An 18,147-nucleotide genomic window follows, 5' to 3' on the forward strand; every position below is an offset into this window, starting at 1 on the left:
TTTTTCTGTGAATCAGTTTGAACCAATTTGCTACCAGAATCATCTGCTGTCAGAAGCCAGTGCATTTCTAAAAAACAAGTCTCAAAACAGTGAAAGGTTTTGAATGGGTGAGGTCTTGTAATGAACGAGTTAAAGACCTATAAACATTCATGAAGTGATAGTTACAAAGTTGTCTTAGCAATACTACAGAAGTCCTCAGCAGTGGCTATTTTATTTGAATTTTACAAACAGACATTTTTATTTTTTTTACATAGCAGTAGCTCCTGAAATGCAGGCTACCGGATATTAAAGTGTTGAATATTGTATGTGTCCGCTAAACAGTTGTGACAGATAAGAAGGCGTTGTGTACTTTGGAGCCCTCCGGAACTCTAGCCCCATGGCTCATTAGCTCCTGGATGGTCATCCAGTTATCCAGGATCTTTTTGTTTCGTTTCTTCATCATCTTTTTGTGACTGAGTTCCAAGATATTGATCTCTTTCCTGCCCTCAGCTCCACTGGCTGGCCCCTCCTTTAGACACTCGAGGCGGCTCTTTTGCATGAACTCCCTCCTCTTCCTTTGCTCCCTGGCCCGTGCCAAGTGCTGCTTCCTCTCCTCTTTGCTCCAGTAGCGGCCCATCTTCATCTCGCTCATAGTGTCGTCATCTGTGGTCATGCCTCCGCTCCTCTCCTCTCTGATCCTTAGTGCTCGCTCCCTCAGGATGCGGTCACGAGCAGGCCTCCGGGCAACGTAGCGTGTGCCGTCAGCCCTTACCTTGACCTTCCACTCCAGACGGGGTTCCCCAGGGCGTCCGCTTCGGTGCACAGGATCTCGACAGACACTGAGCAGACTCAGCTGGCTTTGGGAATACTCCAGGGATGAGTGCTTCTGTAGCAGCTGCATGTAGCTCTGCAACAAAGAGAACATTGTTAGCACAGAACTGTCTTAAGAGGTGCCTCACTCAAATGCGTATCAGCGTTAGATTGACACGTCTCTTCTTGATAGACCTACCTGCAGTTGCCTGGATCCTCCCTGGCCTTGATAGGGGGTTGTCTGATAAGAACCATAGGGAAGCCCCCTCTTAGAATCTCTGGTCCTCCCTTTCTTCTCACACCTCTCATCGTCTGCAGGCAGGGCAGGGTCTGATTCGGACCGGGAAGGGTTGCTCTGGTCTGGGCTGCTGGAGATAACGGAGCCTGGGTCTGCTGATCTGCTATGACTAGGTGTACCCCGGGGCTTGGGGATAGGGATGGGGCTGGATGGTGTGGAGGAAGCCAGTCTGAGGTTTTTCTGGTTGGTGATGCTGATGTGTCTCTGCAGAGAATGATCAGGTGATCTTTCCATACCTAGTGGTGTCGACCTTGCACTTTCTGCCGTGTTATAGGCACTGGAGCTGTCCTTCTCTCGGATCCTGTCAATGTCTGACCGCTCCGGGTACTCGTGGATGTCGGCCAACCTGCCATGTCGCTTGTGTCCATCTTTAGGGGTCCGTCCTGGCGAGCAGGACGCGGGTTGTGAGGGGTCCAGCTGGTTGGCCTGGCGGAGCTGATGTGCCTGCATGATGCTCTGGCACTCTAGCTCAATGCTGCGCAGTTCCTCATTTAGCATCCTTAAGTCCTGCTCCACTCCATTTTCTCCTCCAACACCATCTATGCCATCTTCATCCACTCCATGCTCAGTGAGACTACACTCTATACTGTGTCGAATTGAGTACACCCCACACTCTCCTCCATTTCGGATTTGACACTTGAGCTCAAGTAGTTGCTGGAAGCGATTCTCTAAACCTAGGATCCCGCCTCCACTATTGCGAATACTGACTACCCCTTCATGGCCTTTGCCATTGGAAAATGTCTTTGGACTCTGGGTGTTCTGTGGAAGTACAGTCCCCCGTCTTGTGTGTGGATTCTCTGCCCGCCATCGTTCCCTCAGGCAGTGGGCTGGGGTCCTCCTGTAGAGTCTAGCCAGCAGTGGTTGGTGCTCTGGACTGTCTGTACTGCGTCGAAACCCACTGTCTTTGTCTTGATTGTTGGACGAACAGGTGGCTGTATCTGTTGCTATCTCTTCTTCAGCTAGATGCTAGTGTAAAAAGAGAGCTAAAAACAATTAATCCTCCTCAAGGTCAATTTAATTTACTTGCAATACCTTATGTGTGTTTAAGTTCAGGATTGAGTTGCAATGTGAAGGGAGAGTGATCAGTCAACTATCCCTACACATTATGTCCATATATGACAATTCTGCACCTTAGGATTTGTGTCCAATGCCAATGTTCAGTTCCGTTGCTGGAAGCAGTATGCCTGACATGTAGACAGGCTGAAAGTTAAGGTGGTTGATGTGTGTTTAGCAAGTCTGATTTAATGATGGAGACCAGCATTTGCATCCATTCATAGACCTGCAGTTTGCAGAGCTTTGGTTGCCCAACCTTCACTAACCTTAGCCATGATCTTTCCCTAACCAACATGTGCAGATATTGTAAGAAGCGCACATTTTTTAAATGTTTAATCTTTAAAAAGATTCCTGTGCTCTCACTAGTCTTCCTCCCCGAAACCTTTTTTTAATTTAGTCCTTTTTTCAGTCCTACCATGTAACTTCTCCTCCCGCTTTCCCTGACACTCTTCTGCCTTCTGGAGACATTTTGTGTCAGTTAACACTCTCACCTCATCTCCCCTGTCAAATTTATGTTCCTTCTGCCTCCTCCTCTCCTCCAGGATCTCCATCTTCAGCTCCTCCACGAGCTCCTGTTGCTCATCATCCAGCCATACCTCCTCTTCCAGCTGAAATCACAACATCTTGTCAGAATCCTGTCTCTCTGAGTGTTTGTGTGTGTGTGTGTGTGTAGCAACTCCAGACAATCATGCTGACAGTTTGCATGAAAGCAAAATGCACTTAGCAGGAAGGTCTTTGACATGACATTTCAAGATAGGGCAGGGGAGTTTGTGTTCGTGTGTGAGTATTTACCTGGATTTCTGGTCTTGTCACCAGTAGTATGATGCTCCTTGCTTCTTCACTTGACAACAAGGCAACGGCTTTCTCTCTGTCTTGCACTTCACAGCCATTTATCTGTACATCAAAGACAAGTAGAAATGGTCATGTTAAGAAGAGGAACTAGCAGAAAGTCCCAACAACACACCCAAGAAAGGACCTGTAATTTTAACAGCATCATCCATTTAAATGGCATTAATGGAAAAGATGGGTGTAATACAACTAACCATTGTTCCTATTCTTCCAAGACACACCTTGACTAATCAAATACTGACACATTTTTCTCTCTCTCCTTCTTTCTGCCCATCTGTCTCCCTCCATTAGTCTCTTACTCTCACACCTTTCTTCCTCAGATCTCTCCGTCTGTCTTTCCTCCTTTCTCCCAACACTTCTTCCACTCCACACAATCCTTAGAAAAGGCATGGGTAGGCTGCACACCCGGTAAGGGGAGTAAATTGCAAGTGCGTAGTTCAACCTCACAAGAGAGTATGCTCTCAGCACACATTGAGACACACAATTAACTGTTCTTTGACAGGTGGCGTTCATCTTTTCCCTCACTAGACTAATGGGGCTGTCAGAAGAAGATAATAGGGCCAGCAGTACAGCCGGCCCTGCTACCCACATTTATTCACACTAGTACTACTACTACTGTAATGTTACTACAGAAACACTACTGTAAGAGAATGGAAGTAATCAGAGTGATACGTACAATAAATATGGAGTAGAGGTAACGTTGATACTGTTGTTTAGACTGAGAGTCAGTAGAGGTGTTGGTTAAATAAAAGTGAATATTTTGCATAGTCTAATTTACATAAACTAACAAACATAAGAAATAACTCATTTGTGTGAATGTTATTGCTCGGAGTAAAACATCATTGCTGTACTGTCATTTTCTATTTATCTTTTTAGGGACAACACACATTTTGGATGCATGCATTACGATTTGAAAAAATACAGTTCTCAAGATGCTATTGTTATGTACAGGAAAAACTGGCATTGTGTGCTTTTTCTTATTTGAAAAGAATGCATTGTGAGTGTGTAGGGTAAATGAGTACACTGATATTAGAGATATGTTGAGTTTGTCATTGCATATTATCCCCACCCACACAAACAAAACCACACAACTGTGTATAAAAAAGGCATGCAGGAAAAGTGCCAGTGCACAAAAAAAAAAAACTGAGCGACTCTTCAGATGCAAAGAGGTCTGTAAGCTGTCAGCACAACAACACAACTTACAGACAGCGGGACACAAGAGGCTCAAATAGACTCTCAGGGTAAGGGCAACGGTCAATCAGATGGAGGGCAGCCAGAGATAGAAGGTGTTTTCAATGAATTCATCAACTAGTTGGGTGAGGACAGGCATACAAGTGTGTATCTGCATATACACACTCAAATATGCGCAAACATAGAAAAAAATATGGGCTGAATTTCATAAATATCACAGACATGGCTCACATAATAGTACTAAGGGTAAACGGTGTACGGCATTCACACACTATTCTGTGCCAAGGCTTTAAAAGAAACAGACTACTTCTCATTAAGTGTTAACGAGGGACTGTTCACCTTGGATAGACACACCTGGTGCCACTAATTGGTCAAGAATGCAAAGCCTGACGCTTTGTAAATTCTGCTTTCCTGTGGTGAAAAAAATGTGCAATAAAACTATTTTGTATCTGCAGTTGACTGGATACAGATAAAATCTAAAGTAGAAAAACTGTTTGTCTGCAAGGTTGCAAAATTTTAGCAGTAACTACTGTGTGTTTTCACGTAATGAGAAGGAGTAAGACAAAGAGAGGAGTGATAGAGATGATGTAGTGCCTAGTAAAACTGCAACTAAGGGCTTTAATTTCCCTGGTAAAACGAGGTGATTAAATATACATATGCTTGCCTGGACCAGAGACACCAGCTGCTTAGCTCTCCTCTAAAAAGAAGTCTTAAGTCTTTCAGGCGGCTTGGAGGATCTACCAAGGCATGTTTGTTCAACATAGAAAAAGAAACAGGAAATAGGGGATTTTATTTTTTTGTAAATATGAAAATCAAAGAAAACCTTTTCCCAGTGATGTGAAAAATATTGAGGGTCATCACACTAAATGTGAGTTCATAACATAACCTAGTGTGAATATACTTTGGTGTCTGTGTAGAAAATAAGCACCTGTAGAATTCGATCTCCTTCCTTGATGCGTCCATCTCTTGCTGCTATGCTGTTTGGCTCCACCTGCATAAAATAACATGAAAATCAATGCTGACAGCCGACCATTGTGTATCTCCACCAAAAAAAAACACTGATGTACTGCTCTCTAACCACTGCTATCTCATCTTTGCTGTCAGGGAACAAGTCAGTTTTTTCCAAAAAGTGAAGATGCTTATTTTCTCGCTGACAACCTGGTATTCATATGTTACATGTTGCATTTCACAGGTTCTTGGCACAGACATTTGTGCTTTACCCTGAGTTTAGTAGCTTGTGACTGACACTGACTGAGGTACATGCAAGTCCTTGACATATTAAAGAGCATATGAGTTGTAAATGGAAAAACCCGACTAAATGGAAAAAAGTATTTGTGGCATAGACATGATTCTATTTTAGTTGAAGGAATTCAAGTCTCATATTTTTCAAAATGCATCCCAGTGGAAATGCAACAACACTACAAGCTCTCAGTAGCCATTTCATTTCATTTTAGTTTTTCTTGCATTAAAGATCAAGAGAGATAGCAACATGTGGAAATAGACAAAGGAATCACACGTCCCAATGTCACAACGATTTTATCCATAAATACATTTTAATGAGGGAAATTAGCATTCTTATCCTTTTTATCAAACATACAAAAATAGATACGTTCTGTTGGAGGGAGACAATCTGTGGAGGTTCAGCGTGCTTGTATTAACATTCAGATTCTCCGTCTGGTTAAAGAAGAACAGGTGAAAACCAGAGAAATAAGTGGCAGGTTTCACAGATTTGTGTACACTAGTGTAGTGCCTGTTCAAAGCGTGCCTGTTCGGAATGGGACGATTGCTTTGCCTCCTGTATTTCTGCTTGTAGCTTTCTCCAGAACCATTGCACCCCGAAATAACTTACAGAACTTACCCCCAAATCACTCAATATGCAACTGTAGACTAGTCTAACTTACTTGAATCGGCAACAAAAATGCACAATACATATAGACACACAATGTCTGTTAACCGGTGTTGATGTTTACGCAGTATGCTGTATTGAGGTCAACACGTTTGTCGGGTGCAATCTAGCACCTTCCTATTATGCTCTGCATTTGGTAATATACTGTAAGAGTTAATATAAGTGTGCTGGCCATCTTGGTTCACGCTGCTTCAGATTACGGAGACTCCTAGTTTTAGTTTTATTATGTCTCTGCTACAGTAGTTAACACGCATTAGCCAAGAGGGCTAATTTCACTTAATTACTTTTGTGAATGTCTTTGTCAACCTGAACGTACCAACTAACCACAGTTCACAGCATGCCAGTGTGCTGTGCATGCAAGATGGACTTCTGGAGCACTGCTGCAGCGCCGGAACAATAGAGACTCCTGCCTTTTAATAGGTAGATGTAATTCTATGACGACTGAAATTAGTTAAATATACTATTCTGCCATTTATATCCTTAATTACAGCATTCTAATCCTCTTAAACCTTTTTTTGTTCATAATGGGATTGAAACGGCACCTGCAGTCAGACTTAACATTTTTCCTTTTTTAGTTTGTAGTGCTTAAAGCCTTCATAATTCCCTCATTCATTCAGGTTTTTCTTCGAAAGTGCAATAATTTGTTTTCATTGTGTCTTAACATTTGTGCAAGACTAGCTGTAAATCGTTTGTATTTAAAAAGAAAGAATCTCTGTAATATGCCCACTCTTTGTTTAGTGTATTTGGTATTCAGTGGGTACAGGATATGTGTCATTTGACATTCTGTGTGTAGAGAAAGAGACGGTTGTCGCTCAGAGCTAATTAAAACCTTCAATTAAAAATGAAAGAGGAGGAATGATGTGGATGATGTGAATCACATTTCAAACCTGACTTCCTCTTTGGCCACGTTGGGGATGTTCAGAGTTGATATTTTACTGGCAAACACGTTTTCTCTCCTTCTTCCCTCATTCACTTCATTTGACTTGCTCCCTTATTTAGAATGCAAAGATGGAAATTCAAATGGGATTTCACACCACCTTTTTTATAACTTCCTGCTCCAAAGAAACTGATCATGGGCACCCAGATAGCTCAGTTGGTAGAGCGGGTGCCCATGTATAGAGGTTTACTCCTCGACGCAGCCGGCCCGGGTTCGAATCTGGCCTGCGGCCCTTTGCTGCATGTCACTCCCCCTCTCTCTCCCCTTTCATATCCTCAACTGTCCTATCAAATAAAAAAGGCCTAAAACGCCCCCAAAAAATAATCTTTAAAAAAAACTGATCATGGGACCCTGAGTTTACTTTAACGAACATGCAGCCCTGTCTCTATCAGACAGATTATCAGTAATCAGTAGATGTGTGATCGGAATAGCAATTACGATTAAATGCTAAAAAGAAAACAGTTGTAACAAAGGTTAATGTGGTAGCTCTTATTTTTGCACCTTAAGTGTCAGTATAGGAGGACCAAATAACGGGAACATCTGGCCTACCTGGCTGACATAGATGCTGGTGTCCTCCTCATCGTCGGTCCTGTAGCAAAGCGTCAAGCCAAGCTTCTCCTGGTTGTTCTGCCTGCACAGCTCCACCTCCTGTTTCACACACAAACAAACCAAAAATGATTTAAACCAGAAATGTTTTCCCATGTTGCACCTGTTATGAGTGCACCTGTTTTTTTTCCTGGTGGATTTGATGGATTCCAAAACCATATCATTTCAAACACAGAGTTTACCCGTCTGTTTGACAGAGCAGCTGAAACGATACCACCAATAGGAGATGAGGTCCAACTTGATTTTTATGCTCTACATCATTCTCACTAATCACTTTGGAAGTGTTTGGTGTTCTGTAGCCATAAGCAGTGAGATTGCTTTAGGCAAAGATGAGCTGTGTTCATTTTCTACTGATGTACAATATCCAGGCAACCTTAAATGCCTACCTCTCTCTCTTTTACACAACACACACCCATTTGTGGTTTTATGCTTATGAGGACTGTTCCACCAAGCCCCTAACCATAACAATAACAACTACTTTACATGCCTTACCCCCAAACATAACCAATTAGAGCAGTGGTGCATTTGAATAAACGTTTAACATGATACATTCAGAATAAATGTTCCTCTTGGACATCATTTTTGTTGCATTGTTTCAATATAACATGTTCTATATTGCTGCAATTTCTCTTTATTTTTTTATTAAAAGATTTGCTTTTTTGTTACTTGTAGCTTTTAAGGTCTCATGGCATGAAAATTTGACTTTATGAGGTGTTTTAACATTAGTGTGCGTTTCCCCCAGCCTGCCTATGGTCCACCAATGGCTGGAAATGGTGATAGGTGTAAACCAAGTCCTGGGTATCCTGCTCTGCCTTTGAGAAAATGAAAGCTCAGATAGGCCGATCTGGAATCTCGCCCTTACGAGGTCATAAGGGGCCAGGTTACCTCCCCTTTCTTTGATTTGCCTGCCCAGAAAATTTGGCCCACCCATGAGAGAGAGACATCATGGCTTTACAATGAGAAAAGTGGCAGTTGGTCAAGGCCACATCCCCAGCCTCCACCTTGCCCCCCCCCCCCTGCCCCCCCCTCTCCTCAAAAGCTACAGACTCAGAAATGGCACATACTAAGGAAAGCTCATTGTGAGACTGGCTCTAGTGGCTGTAATTCTGCACCAAGGCTAAATTTGGGGAAAGAGACTTGACCAGACCAGATATGGTATTAGCGGACACCTTAGCTCTAAAAAAAAAGTTCTACTAGTCACCACACTAGAACTCAAAATGGAAAACACACACACACACACACACACACACACACACACAAACAAACACAGCCCCAGCTTGTGTCCTGTAGATCAATGAAATAAAAGCCTGCTACTATCAAACTAGACCCAGCATGTGGCAACATACAGGGGTAGGTCTTTGATGGCTATAGTGATGGTATTTCACTGTCTCGCCCCGTCCCAAAGGAAATGTTTCTAAATTTAGACTGCCTCACAACTGGCTCCTTTTGATTTCTGCTGTGTATAGAAGTAATCACATAAAGATGATTTAGGGGGTGATCTGCGTTAACCCCTTAGCTGCCAAATTCATTTTGGCACTGTGAAGTTGTGAAAAAGGGGAGTGGGGTAAAAAAGAGGATGAAGGTTGGGGGCAAGAATTAAGCCCCAGCCCCTGTTTTTTCTGACATGGGCAACCACGATAGCAGAGATTGACAGGGGAAGTAATTAATTTCTGTGGCATTTAACCCCCTGTGCAGACAGCCCTGACCTTCAAAGGTTGAAATGTGTTAGTTTATAATATTGTTACACTGTGGGCCAGTCTGGACTACCCACACTCATCACCAGTTCAGTACACTGGCTGATTTGTACAAACCCTGACAGTGAAATAAATGCTACGTACAGTGGGATGTCAGTGCACATTGGGTGGTACGCTAGATGGAGTCCATTATCGTAGTGTGAAGCCTACTAGTTAAGATGCGTTGAGCCGTGGGTGCCTAGACTATAGAAAGGCTCTATTAGTGATGATTGGATCCTTATACGTGCCAGAGTAGAGTTTGAATTATGGCACAGTGGTGATGTCAAAACTAATTTCAAGTCACCTACAATGCATTGTAACAATTTACAGTAAGTGGTTTCCTAATTTTGAATGGGAGAGATTGCATTTACCACGTTACTGACGTATGTAAGAAATGGACACGTGACAATAGGTGGCATGCTGTCTTTTAGAGCCACATTGAACATCTGTTTGTAACATTTCAGTCTAATCTGCACTGTTACTTCATGTTGCATTCAAAAGAAATGACTGCCGTGTCTAATGTTCATTGGCTCATTGCTTCCACATTGAGGATGACACCCTTTTAGCTGCCACTATTTTTTAGCGGCAGTCTTTATAGTGAAGTGATGACAATTTAGTCCGCCAGGAAAATAAGAGGTTTCCCATTGATACTGTGCTGTAGCTTCTTTTCAGATTTTCTCTACTGCTTTTGTGGTGCTTGGTCTACGCACACACACACACACACTTGGTGTACGCAAAGATATTTGCATGGCGACGGACAAACTCAATAAACCATTTTACTGGCCGAGTGGTACAACATAACACCAATGATGTAATCAGGGTTATCTTTCCAAGGTTAAAGACTGATTGATTGATTAAAGATTAAAGATAGATTTTATACCGTAAACCTGCATTACAAAATGGGGGTGTGGATGTTTAAAGATGAAGGCATTTAGCATGCAGTGATAAAGATGGTATCTAGTTGCATTATGGTAATTGAAGTATCCAACGTTTTTGGTGCTTGGCCCATACTAGAGAGTAAAAGCCTTGATATCTTGACCTGTGCTGCATTGGTGTTATCAATTCTTAACTTATGATTTATAAAAAGTCTGTCGAATGTCTTTTTTTTCTTCTTTATTTTATCCTCTTTTTCCTTGCACTGACAAAGCTCAAAAATACTTTATTCTTGTAACACCCCTTGCATACCAATACTTTTTATTTTTGAGGATTAAAAAAACTGTTGTTTGGCACCCATTGACAATCTATAATTAAGGCATTGTTTATTTTGATTAATTTAGCAAACAGCTAACTGGCTCTATTTTGGCAGGCTGCTGCAGCTTCATTAACAGCACTATGTAACCTGATAATCAAACAGAGCATTCATTAAAAGCTGCCATTATTTTACATTACTTTGCCTGGGAAGTAGCTATAAATATCCAAAAGGGGTTGCAACTGTTGAGAACATGATTAACTCACATATCCATGACAGACTATTTAGTCTGGATATTGGAATAGGAATGGCTTTCTATTCCACTGCCAACTTTATTTTACCTCCCTAAAATCAAAAATATTAAACGGTTAGCTCTGAAACTCATTTTTTACATCTACCGTCTGTTATTTGGCAATATTGTAGTTTGGCAGATTTGACAGAAGTAGTATTATAACAGCAGGAGTACCCATGTGGACAATCAGTTGGAACTGAAGCTAAACCTGTCAGTAGTAACGTTCCTGGGAACGGCTGCCCTATTATGTTCCATCCAAGAGGAAAGCCATTCATGTTTCAGTTAGATACACATGGATGGACAGAGGTAAGTGAGGCTGGCTGATTTGATGTGTCTACTTCTGGCGGGTGGGGGGGGCTTGACTGTTTGTGTGTGTGTGTGTGTGTGGTTTTTGTAAAGCCGACTTTGTTCTGGTACTACTGCTATTACTACACACAAGCCCTCCACCCCCTATCCCACCCCTGACACACAAAGTAGATAAGGTAAGGCCACAGCTGGCAGCAGAGTAATCATGATGACCCACAATGCAGTTCACTGAACCAGGAAGGGCCTAATAAACCAGGGCGAACCACTGACAGTTGCAAACATCAACCCATCACTGTCACCTAGCATGACCTCGAGGTCCACCATCTGTGAGTCTCTGAATGGCATGATGCATCAGTTATAATGGAGATAATTGTGGGTAGACTGCATGGAGTAGTATTTTACTATGCAGTAGTAGTTTGGCAATTAGCAAATTGGCCAAAAGTAAGTTATCTGTTTGACATGTTAGCATTGCCATTGTGGGCATGTTAGCATTCTGACATTAGCTCAAAGAAGTGTTGTGCCTAAGGGCAGCCTCAAAGAACGTCCAGCATGGCTGTACATACTGTGTAAGGTCATGTATTAAACATTAATCCTAAAAAGACTTTATCTATGTATAGTATGTGTGTAATTAACACATGCTAGAAACATATACCAATAAAAGAAATACAGCTGCTAGTATTTTTGATTTGTAAAGAATCACAAATGGTGCAATTCCAAACTAGTCATGTAAAGGCATCCTTATAGAGGTTGAGTTGTAAATTTAATATACAGTATTTTGAGTCCTGTTGACCATAAACCAGACCAAAGTTTGGGAATACAGAAGATAAGACTCAATAAATGGCAAATAATTCACCAGCCACAACTGAACATAATCAAATTCATTAATCAGTGCAAGGTCTTTAAATTCTGTAATATTGGTCACCAAAACAAACAGTTAGTGCTTGCTTTTTACCACAAAACATTCACAATATTATTTAAGCTTAAAATGGCTTTCTAAAACGGGGACACAAGTATTTCTGAAGGACAGTGCATAAAGAAAGGGACCATCAGCCTGTGAATGAAGCCCAATGGTAATTCAACAGGAGGCTTTTCAGACAGGGATCTTCTTTTGGTACGATGATATGAAGAATGTCCATTTGGCCTAAAACCCAGGGTCTTTGCTATGCTACGCGGAACAATCTAAAGCGTAGATGCAGCTTTCACAAGGAGCAGCCAATTTTCTTGTATTGTTGTGGGACTTGTGATCATCACTCGCAAGGGCTGACCTTGGATTGTCTCCTGAAGTTGTGTATTACTAACACAACATTGGCCTCTTGTCCAACTGCATTCAATCTTGTTGAAATAGCTTAGAAATCTGAAGCCACAGCAATTCCCAACATGCATTTCTATTAGTAAAAACTGTGCTGTGCACATCCCGGGACTTCATATGTCTTCATATGATATATGATTCATATGATTCAACATTGTCACCATTCAATAACTGTAAGTTTATTACATCCTTTTACCCCATTTCACCCATCAACATTTGGTTAAAGAACAGCAGCAAAGGAAGGATAGTAAATTGTCCACAATAGAAAAGGAACATTCGTGGGGAGCAGACATTTTGTCGGTTAATTCCCTTTGCAAATTGTCCATGACGTTTTGATATTTTTTGATATTTCTTTTCTTTTTTATTGGATAGCTAGCAGTAGAGAGATGAAAGGAAAAAAGGGAATATTTATCCTATGTGGATCACGACAATTTCTACCAACAAATACAAAGTTATCTTGTTCTGGACCAAAGTTGTGGACATATTGACTGAAAGGCAAAAACTTGCTGTACTGTCTCAGTACTATAAAGTACACTAACACAGCAGAATGATGCAAAACCGTACCTCATACTCATATTCTTCAGTCCTCTCCACTTCTGCTGGGATATTAGACAGGTACTCTGGACATTCATAAAACTCATGCTCCATGGTGTGGATGGAATGACAACTAGAGAGAAAAAAGAGGAGATAGTTAAAGATCATTGCTGTTCCCATATGTATATGTCTTCAAGGTTGTTATCACTAATTCAAAATAAGCTGATAAATGATTGAATGTATTTGGCAGGGTGATGATATTTTTATTAGCTGCATGTTTTAAATGGCTTATTTAAAGAAAATAAAACAAAAACAACATAAAATATTCTGATCTTTATTGTGCAACATAGCAAAACCCTTACATTAAAATAGTTGTCTCATAACAAGCAATGCAAACATCAACCAATCGCCACATAAAAGTCATGACCTCTGTAAATTGTTCCATGATAACTGCCTCTCCATAATCATTGACCCAGACTGGCAGATTTGTAGTTTATTAGGACAAATTGATTTCCTCTCCTGCCCAGTAAAGCCCTATACATAGCCACAGAATGGACATTGCGCCACAATGCCCGCTCTATCAGCCCATTGGTTTTTAATCGCTTAGCAAAAGCTCCCATTAAAGAAAATGGATGTAGCACACAGAAGCAATTATTGCATGCGGGGTTGGCTCCACATAATGATATCACAGGGACAAAGTACTTAGCTTTGCTGGAGGTTTCCACACTATGATACAACTGCTTAATTACTACCATGAAATAAAAGAGAACAACAGAGAAGCCTCAGGGAAGCTTCAGGTTTATTTGGGATGGAAAATATATCCCTGTTCCAGTTTACAAAACATGAGGTAAACATGTTCAACTAATCCATGTTATCTCAGTGTTTCAGTAGATGGAAAACCATGCCTACATCTGTATATTAAGTGTTTGCCCCACCTGTCGGACAAAAGAAAGGGACAGATGTCGGGGACGGGCGGAGTAGCGGGCCGAAGCTTTGCCAGTGCCATGATGTGCTCGAAGGTAATGTCAGTTTGCGTGCAAACATCCACCACAGACACGTCATGTGGTGCGCCGCTGTAGTTATGTGCAACAGCGGCTGTGGATCTGGTCGGGGTTCGCCGGAGAACTTGGACAACAATGGGGTCTCGCCTGATGGCCTCCACCACTGCCTCCTCATGGTCAACCTTGGAGAAGTTGCGCCCGTTCACCTGGGGGATGAGGAGACCAAATCATTAGGACACCCTGTCCTTCATGTTGCTTGTTATCGTAAAAAGATGTCTGAATTCTATTTTGAATGACATTACAGTATATACTGCCTTTCAAAAGAAGTGAATAGTCAGTAAAAAGTGAAAGAAGACCTTGCACACTTATCACAGCCTTTTTTTTTTAAACCCTAATTTATACAAGGACAATCTGACAGACATGCATGCTCTCTTCAGCAAAAAACTGTTTTACATTCACACCTGGGAGCTTCATAATACTTTTACACATCTCCTTAGTTAGGTGCTGAATAGCTTCCAGTAAAGTGAGTGAAAGTTAAGTGTTTTTATAAAGGGCACTTTGGCTGTAATTCTTGATGGAGGGAGCACATTGCATATTCTTCCATGTTTTTATCTACCTGGTACACTTTCCCAGAAGGTTCAGACACGTTAACTGCTGAACACTGAACACCTACTCACAAATGCACTTCTCCAACCTTTTGGCTGCTGCCAAATTTACACAACCTGTATAATATACTAGAGTGGAGCAGAGAAAAACTTTTTCATGAGCTCATTTTGTCTTGTTCTTTTTTGCACCAATATTCTTCTTCCAATCAATCTAACTCAAATGTATTATTTACATTCTCTTCCTACCATTAGGCCCATTATACATAGAGTATAATAATGTTGATTTCAGCAAATGGTGGGGTGTACTGTGCTCCATTGGGAAAATCAGTTTTAGCCAGCAGTGCCTGCTTAATTTGCGAGATCAGAAAAGGTTGAGCCTCAAGAGATTCAGTGGTGAACAGATGTCATACAGACAGCTGTCAATGTGATAACAGACAAACACCTTTGCATTTAAGTGTAACCCAATTAGTTTAACCTCTGTATGCCAAGGCTGTGAAGTTCATTTTCAGCCTGTCACTTCCTGCAATTGATTGTTTTCATTGATTCCGGATGTCTGAGAGTGTCAGAGTGTTTGTCAAGGGCTTAAAATGTATAAGCTTGTGCCTAACATCAGCATCATTATTGGGAGAACAAATTAGAAATGTGAAAGGGCTGCAATCAGAAATGTCTCATATGCAAACCCCAATTAAAACGGACGGACGGGATGTCTTGCAAAACGTAAATAACAACAGAATACGAATGATTTCAAACGCTTATTGAGTGTTGTTAAAAGGAAAGGTGAAACACAGTGGTAAACATGCCCCTGTCCCTGCTTTTTTTGGAACGTGCTGCAGGCATCACATTTAAAATAAGTGATTATTTACAAAAAGAACAATAAAGTTTATCAGTTTAAACATTAATTATCTTGTCTTTGTCAAGGTCAAGGTCAAAGGTAAATATTTCTATAGCACATTTACTAACAGTCACTACTGCCCCAAAGTGCTGTACAAATGTAGATAACATAAATTAAAAGCATAATAAATGACCTGAAAAAATCATCTAAAACAGAATAAGCCAAAACTAATTAGTGAATTCAATTGAATATAGGTTGAGAAGGATTTGCAAATCATTGTATTCTGCTTTTATTCACGTTTTACACAAGTCCCAACTTCATTGGAATTGGGGTTTGTGTATTTAGCCTTCTTTTTTATGTTGGTATAGGTCTGCTAAACCTTGCATTGGGTATGTAAAGTGTCCCAATGGCTTTAGTCAAGTGCCCATCAGCCCATGTCCTATCGCCATCTGCAGCTATAATGGCAATTAATTTAGGGTTGCATTCAACCTGCAACCTTTACTTGTGTGTTTGACACATAAAAGTTCTCCTCCACACATGTCAACTGCATTTTATCTCCCTGTTTGAATGTTAACCTCAGAAAAAGTTTAGAAAAAGTTCCACAACATTTTTGAGGTTTAATGAGGTCCAGATGGACACATTAATCTCCAATCAGAGGGAATGCCCTGGAAAGCAGGAAGTGATCGTGCGGGTACGCCTGCCTGTGTGTTTACCTGCTGTTCCACTATCAATGTGCCTGTTGATGAGCTAACTAGTGGCTGATTAATAGCCAGCATATGTGACAAAGACCGGGGATAATGGCTCAGAACACACAGGTTTTATTCTTGTGTGTGTGAGTGTGTGTTTGTGTGTGTGTTTTTGTGCGCAACACACATTTTGTACATCATGTACACTGAATTTAAAAAGCATTAGGGATAATTAAACCATAAATGAGAAGATAAAGAGGAGAAGACAAGTTAGAGGAGCGCATTAAGCTTTGAGTCAAATGAGATGTAGATTGGGAAAAATGATTCCAAATCAAAACCATTCTCATGTTTCATTGAAACATCCTCATTTTCTGTTCTGTGTTTTTTTCTGTTTTCTATTGTTCTGACATTATTGTTTACTCATGCAAATACTGTGTCCATATAGGAATGATTGAATGGGATCTTCTTCTTTGTCTAAATGTGTGAGTCGGCAAGGATGCATGAAAGCTATACATGCAAGAACATAATCCGAACTGAGACGTGTAGGTGTTTGGATTCCAAGCTCCCTTTCTCTTTACTCAACTGCGCTCTTGAGACCAAGTTGACAGAGACACAATATCAACTCATTACATCATCTGATAAAACCCATAAATGCTTCACAAGAACTGCACGAGAACACTAAAAATAGTAGTTCACGGCAGTCTGTAGGGATGGCTCTAATGAACAATCTAGCCCAGCCTTCATATACCTCTCAAGTTAAAGGTTACCATTGCCAATAAAAATTGGTTCCCAGTAGCCCTAAACCAACAGAAGCCGGTCCAAACTCACTTTTTTTTTAAAGTCAAGGTTCAAAGTGGTGTGCTACAGATTTGGAGGGCAGAACATGCTGTAGCTTATGTGTGTGTGTGTGTATGTGTGTGTGTGTGTGTGTGTTTTTGTGTCATCAATCTACAACCCTTAATGAAAATGTCATTTGTTATTTTGTATATGTTATTTGTGTTATTTATGTTTGTTATTACTCCGTGAGATACTTATTGCACGTTATTTCCCTTTTTTTAATCTAATCCATTCATTCTGGTCTAAAAAAGGCAATGACTACAGAAACAGTAAAGTTGTGAAAAAGGGTTAAAAGGCTAACCCAGACCAGATTTGGCTAGTAAGCCAAATACCTTAATTGTATGAAGGTAAAAAAACTGTTTTTCATAAGAAATCTGTTGGATGACTCGCTTCAGAAGGGTTACTCTCCCTAATTAGCGTTTAGCTTAGATCATTGTCCGGTGTCAAAAAACCAAGAGGGCAACGGCCAAATTGCCAAACATTATGCTTTCTAACGGTAGTCGTCAAACCAATCAGTGACATTAATACAGCCATTATTTCTAGAGTTTATGCAAAAAAGCACCTTTACTGTAACTTTTTTTAACTTCTGAGATCCCACAGATATCATGCGGCGAGGCCCCACTACAAGCTATTAATGTCACATTTTGCTGCCTGTGATATACCAATTAGACACATCACTGACTATACTTGGTTACTAGTGGGGCGTGGTGTGGAAATGGCTGGTACATGTGTGGAGACGGGTTAAAAGTAGCACAGTGAAAGATATCCAGTGCCAGGCCTGGTTGTTTAAAGGGGTGGTTCAGAATACTGACAGCAAGGGTAGTTTTATTGATAACATTATTCTATCAACAGACATTTACATCGATAGTCTGGAAATATATTTATTTGCCTTTGGTGTGCTGTGGAGTGGGTTTTTAATGGCAGGCTAGCAGATACTGTTGACTTGCGCAAGCCTAGCACCAGCAAACTCTGCAAATGGAAGGTCTGGATGAAAAGTGTTGAAAACTGTCTCCACTGACAAAAAAAACACACTGGCTGACTTGGAAATGAGGTCTTATGTCCAAAATTCTTAAACACCCCTTTCAATATTGCTCCGAGGGCTCATGTCAACCTTTTAATGTGTCATGGGGTTGAATCAGTTGGCCACTGAGATGGCTAAATGCTGTTGAATGCAAAGTAGACTGATAAGGAAAG

The 18,147-nt window shown here is 41.0% G+C and overlaps 1 protein-coding gene across 1 annotated transcript in view; it reads right to left on the reverse strand.

The window, feature by feature from the left end:
* Nucleotides 1-208: 208 nt before the first annotated feature.
* pdzrn4 (PDZ domain containing ring finger 4) overlaps nucleotides 209-18,147 on the reverse strand; it is a 35,617-nt gene continuing 17,678 nt past the window's right edge. The window contains exons 2-9 of the mRNA XM_034862928.1: nucleotides 13,928-14,199; nucleotides 13,023-13,125; nucleotides 7,573-7,671; nucleotides 5,109-5,171; nucleotides 2,933-3,034; nucleotides 2,632-2,748; nucleotides 989-2,053; nucleotides 209-886 (exon numbers count right to left, since the gene is read on the reverse strand). Of these exons, the coding sequence (XP_034718819.1) occupies nucleotides 314-886; nucleotides 989-2,053; nucleotides 2,632-2,748; nucleotides 2,933-3,034; nucleotides 5,109-5,171; nucleotides 7,573-7,671; nucleotides 13,023-13,125; nucleotides 13,928-14,199 (2,394 nt within the window). The 3' untranslated portion in view covers nucleotides 209-313. The remainder of the gene's footprint in view (nucleotides 887-988; nucleotides 2,054-2,631; nucleotides 2,749-2,932; nucleotides 3,035-5,108; nucleotides 5,172-7,572; nucleotides 7,672-13,022; nucleotides 13,126-13,927; nucleotides 14,200-18,147) is intronic.

This window comes from Etheostoma cragini, chromosome 23 (genome assembly GCF_013103735.1).
Source record: "Etheostoma cragini isolate CJK2018 chromosome 23, CSU_Ecrag_1.0, whole genome shotgun sequence".
Classification (NCBI taxonomy): domain Eukaryota; kingdom Metazoa; phylum Chordata; class Actinopteri; order Perciformes; family Percidae; genus Etheostoma; species Etheostoma cragini.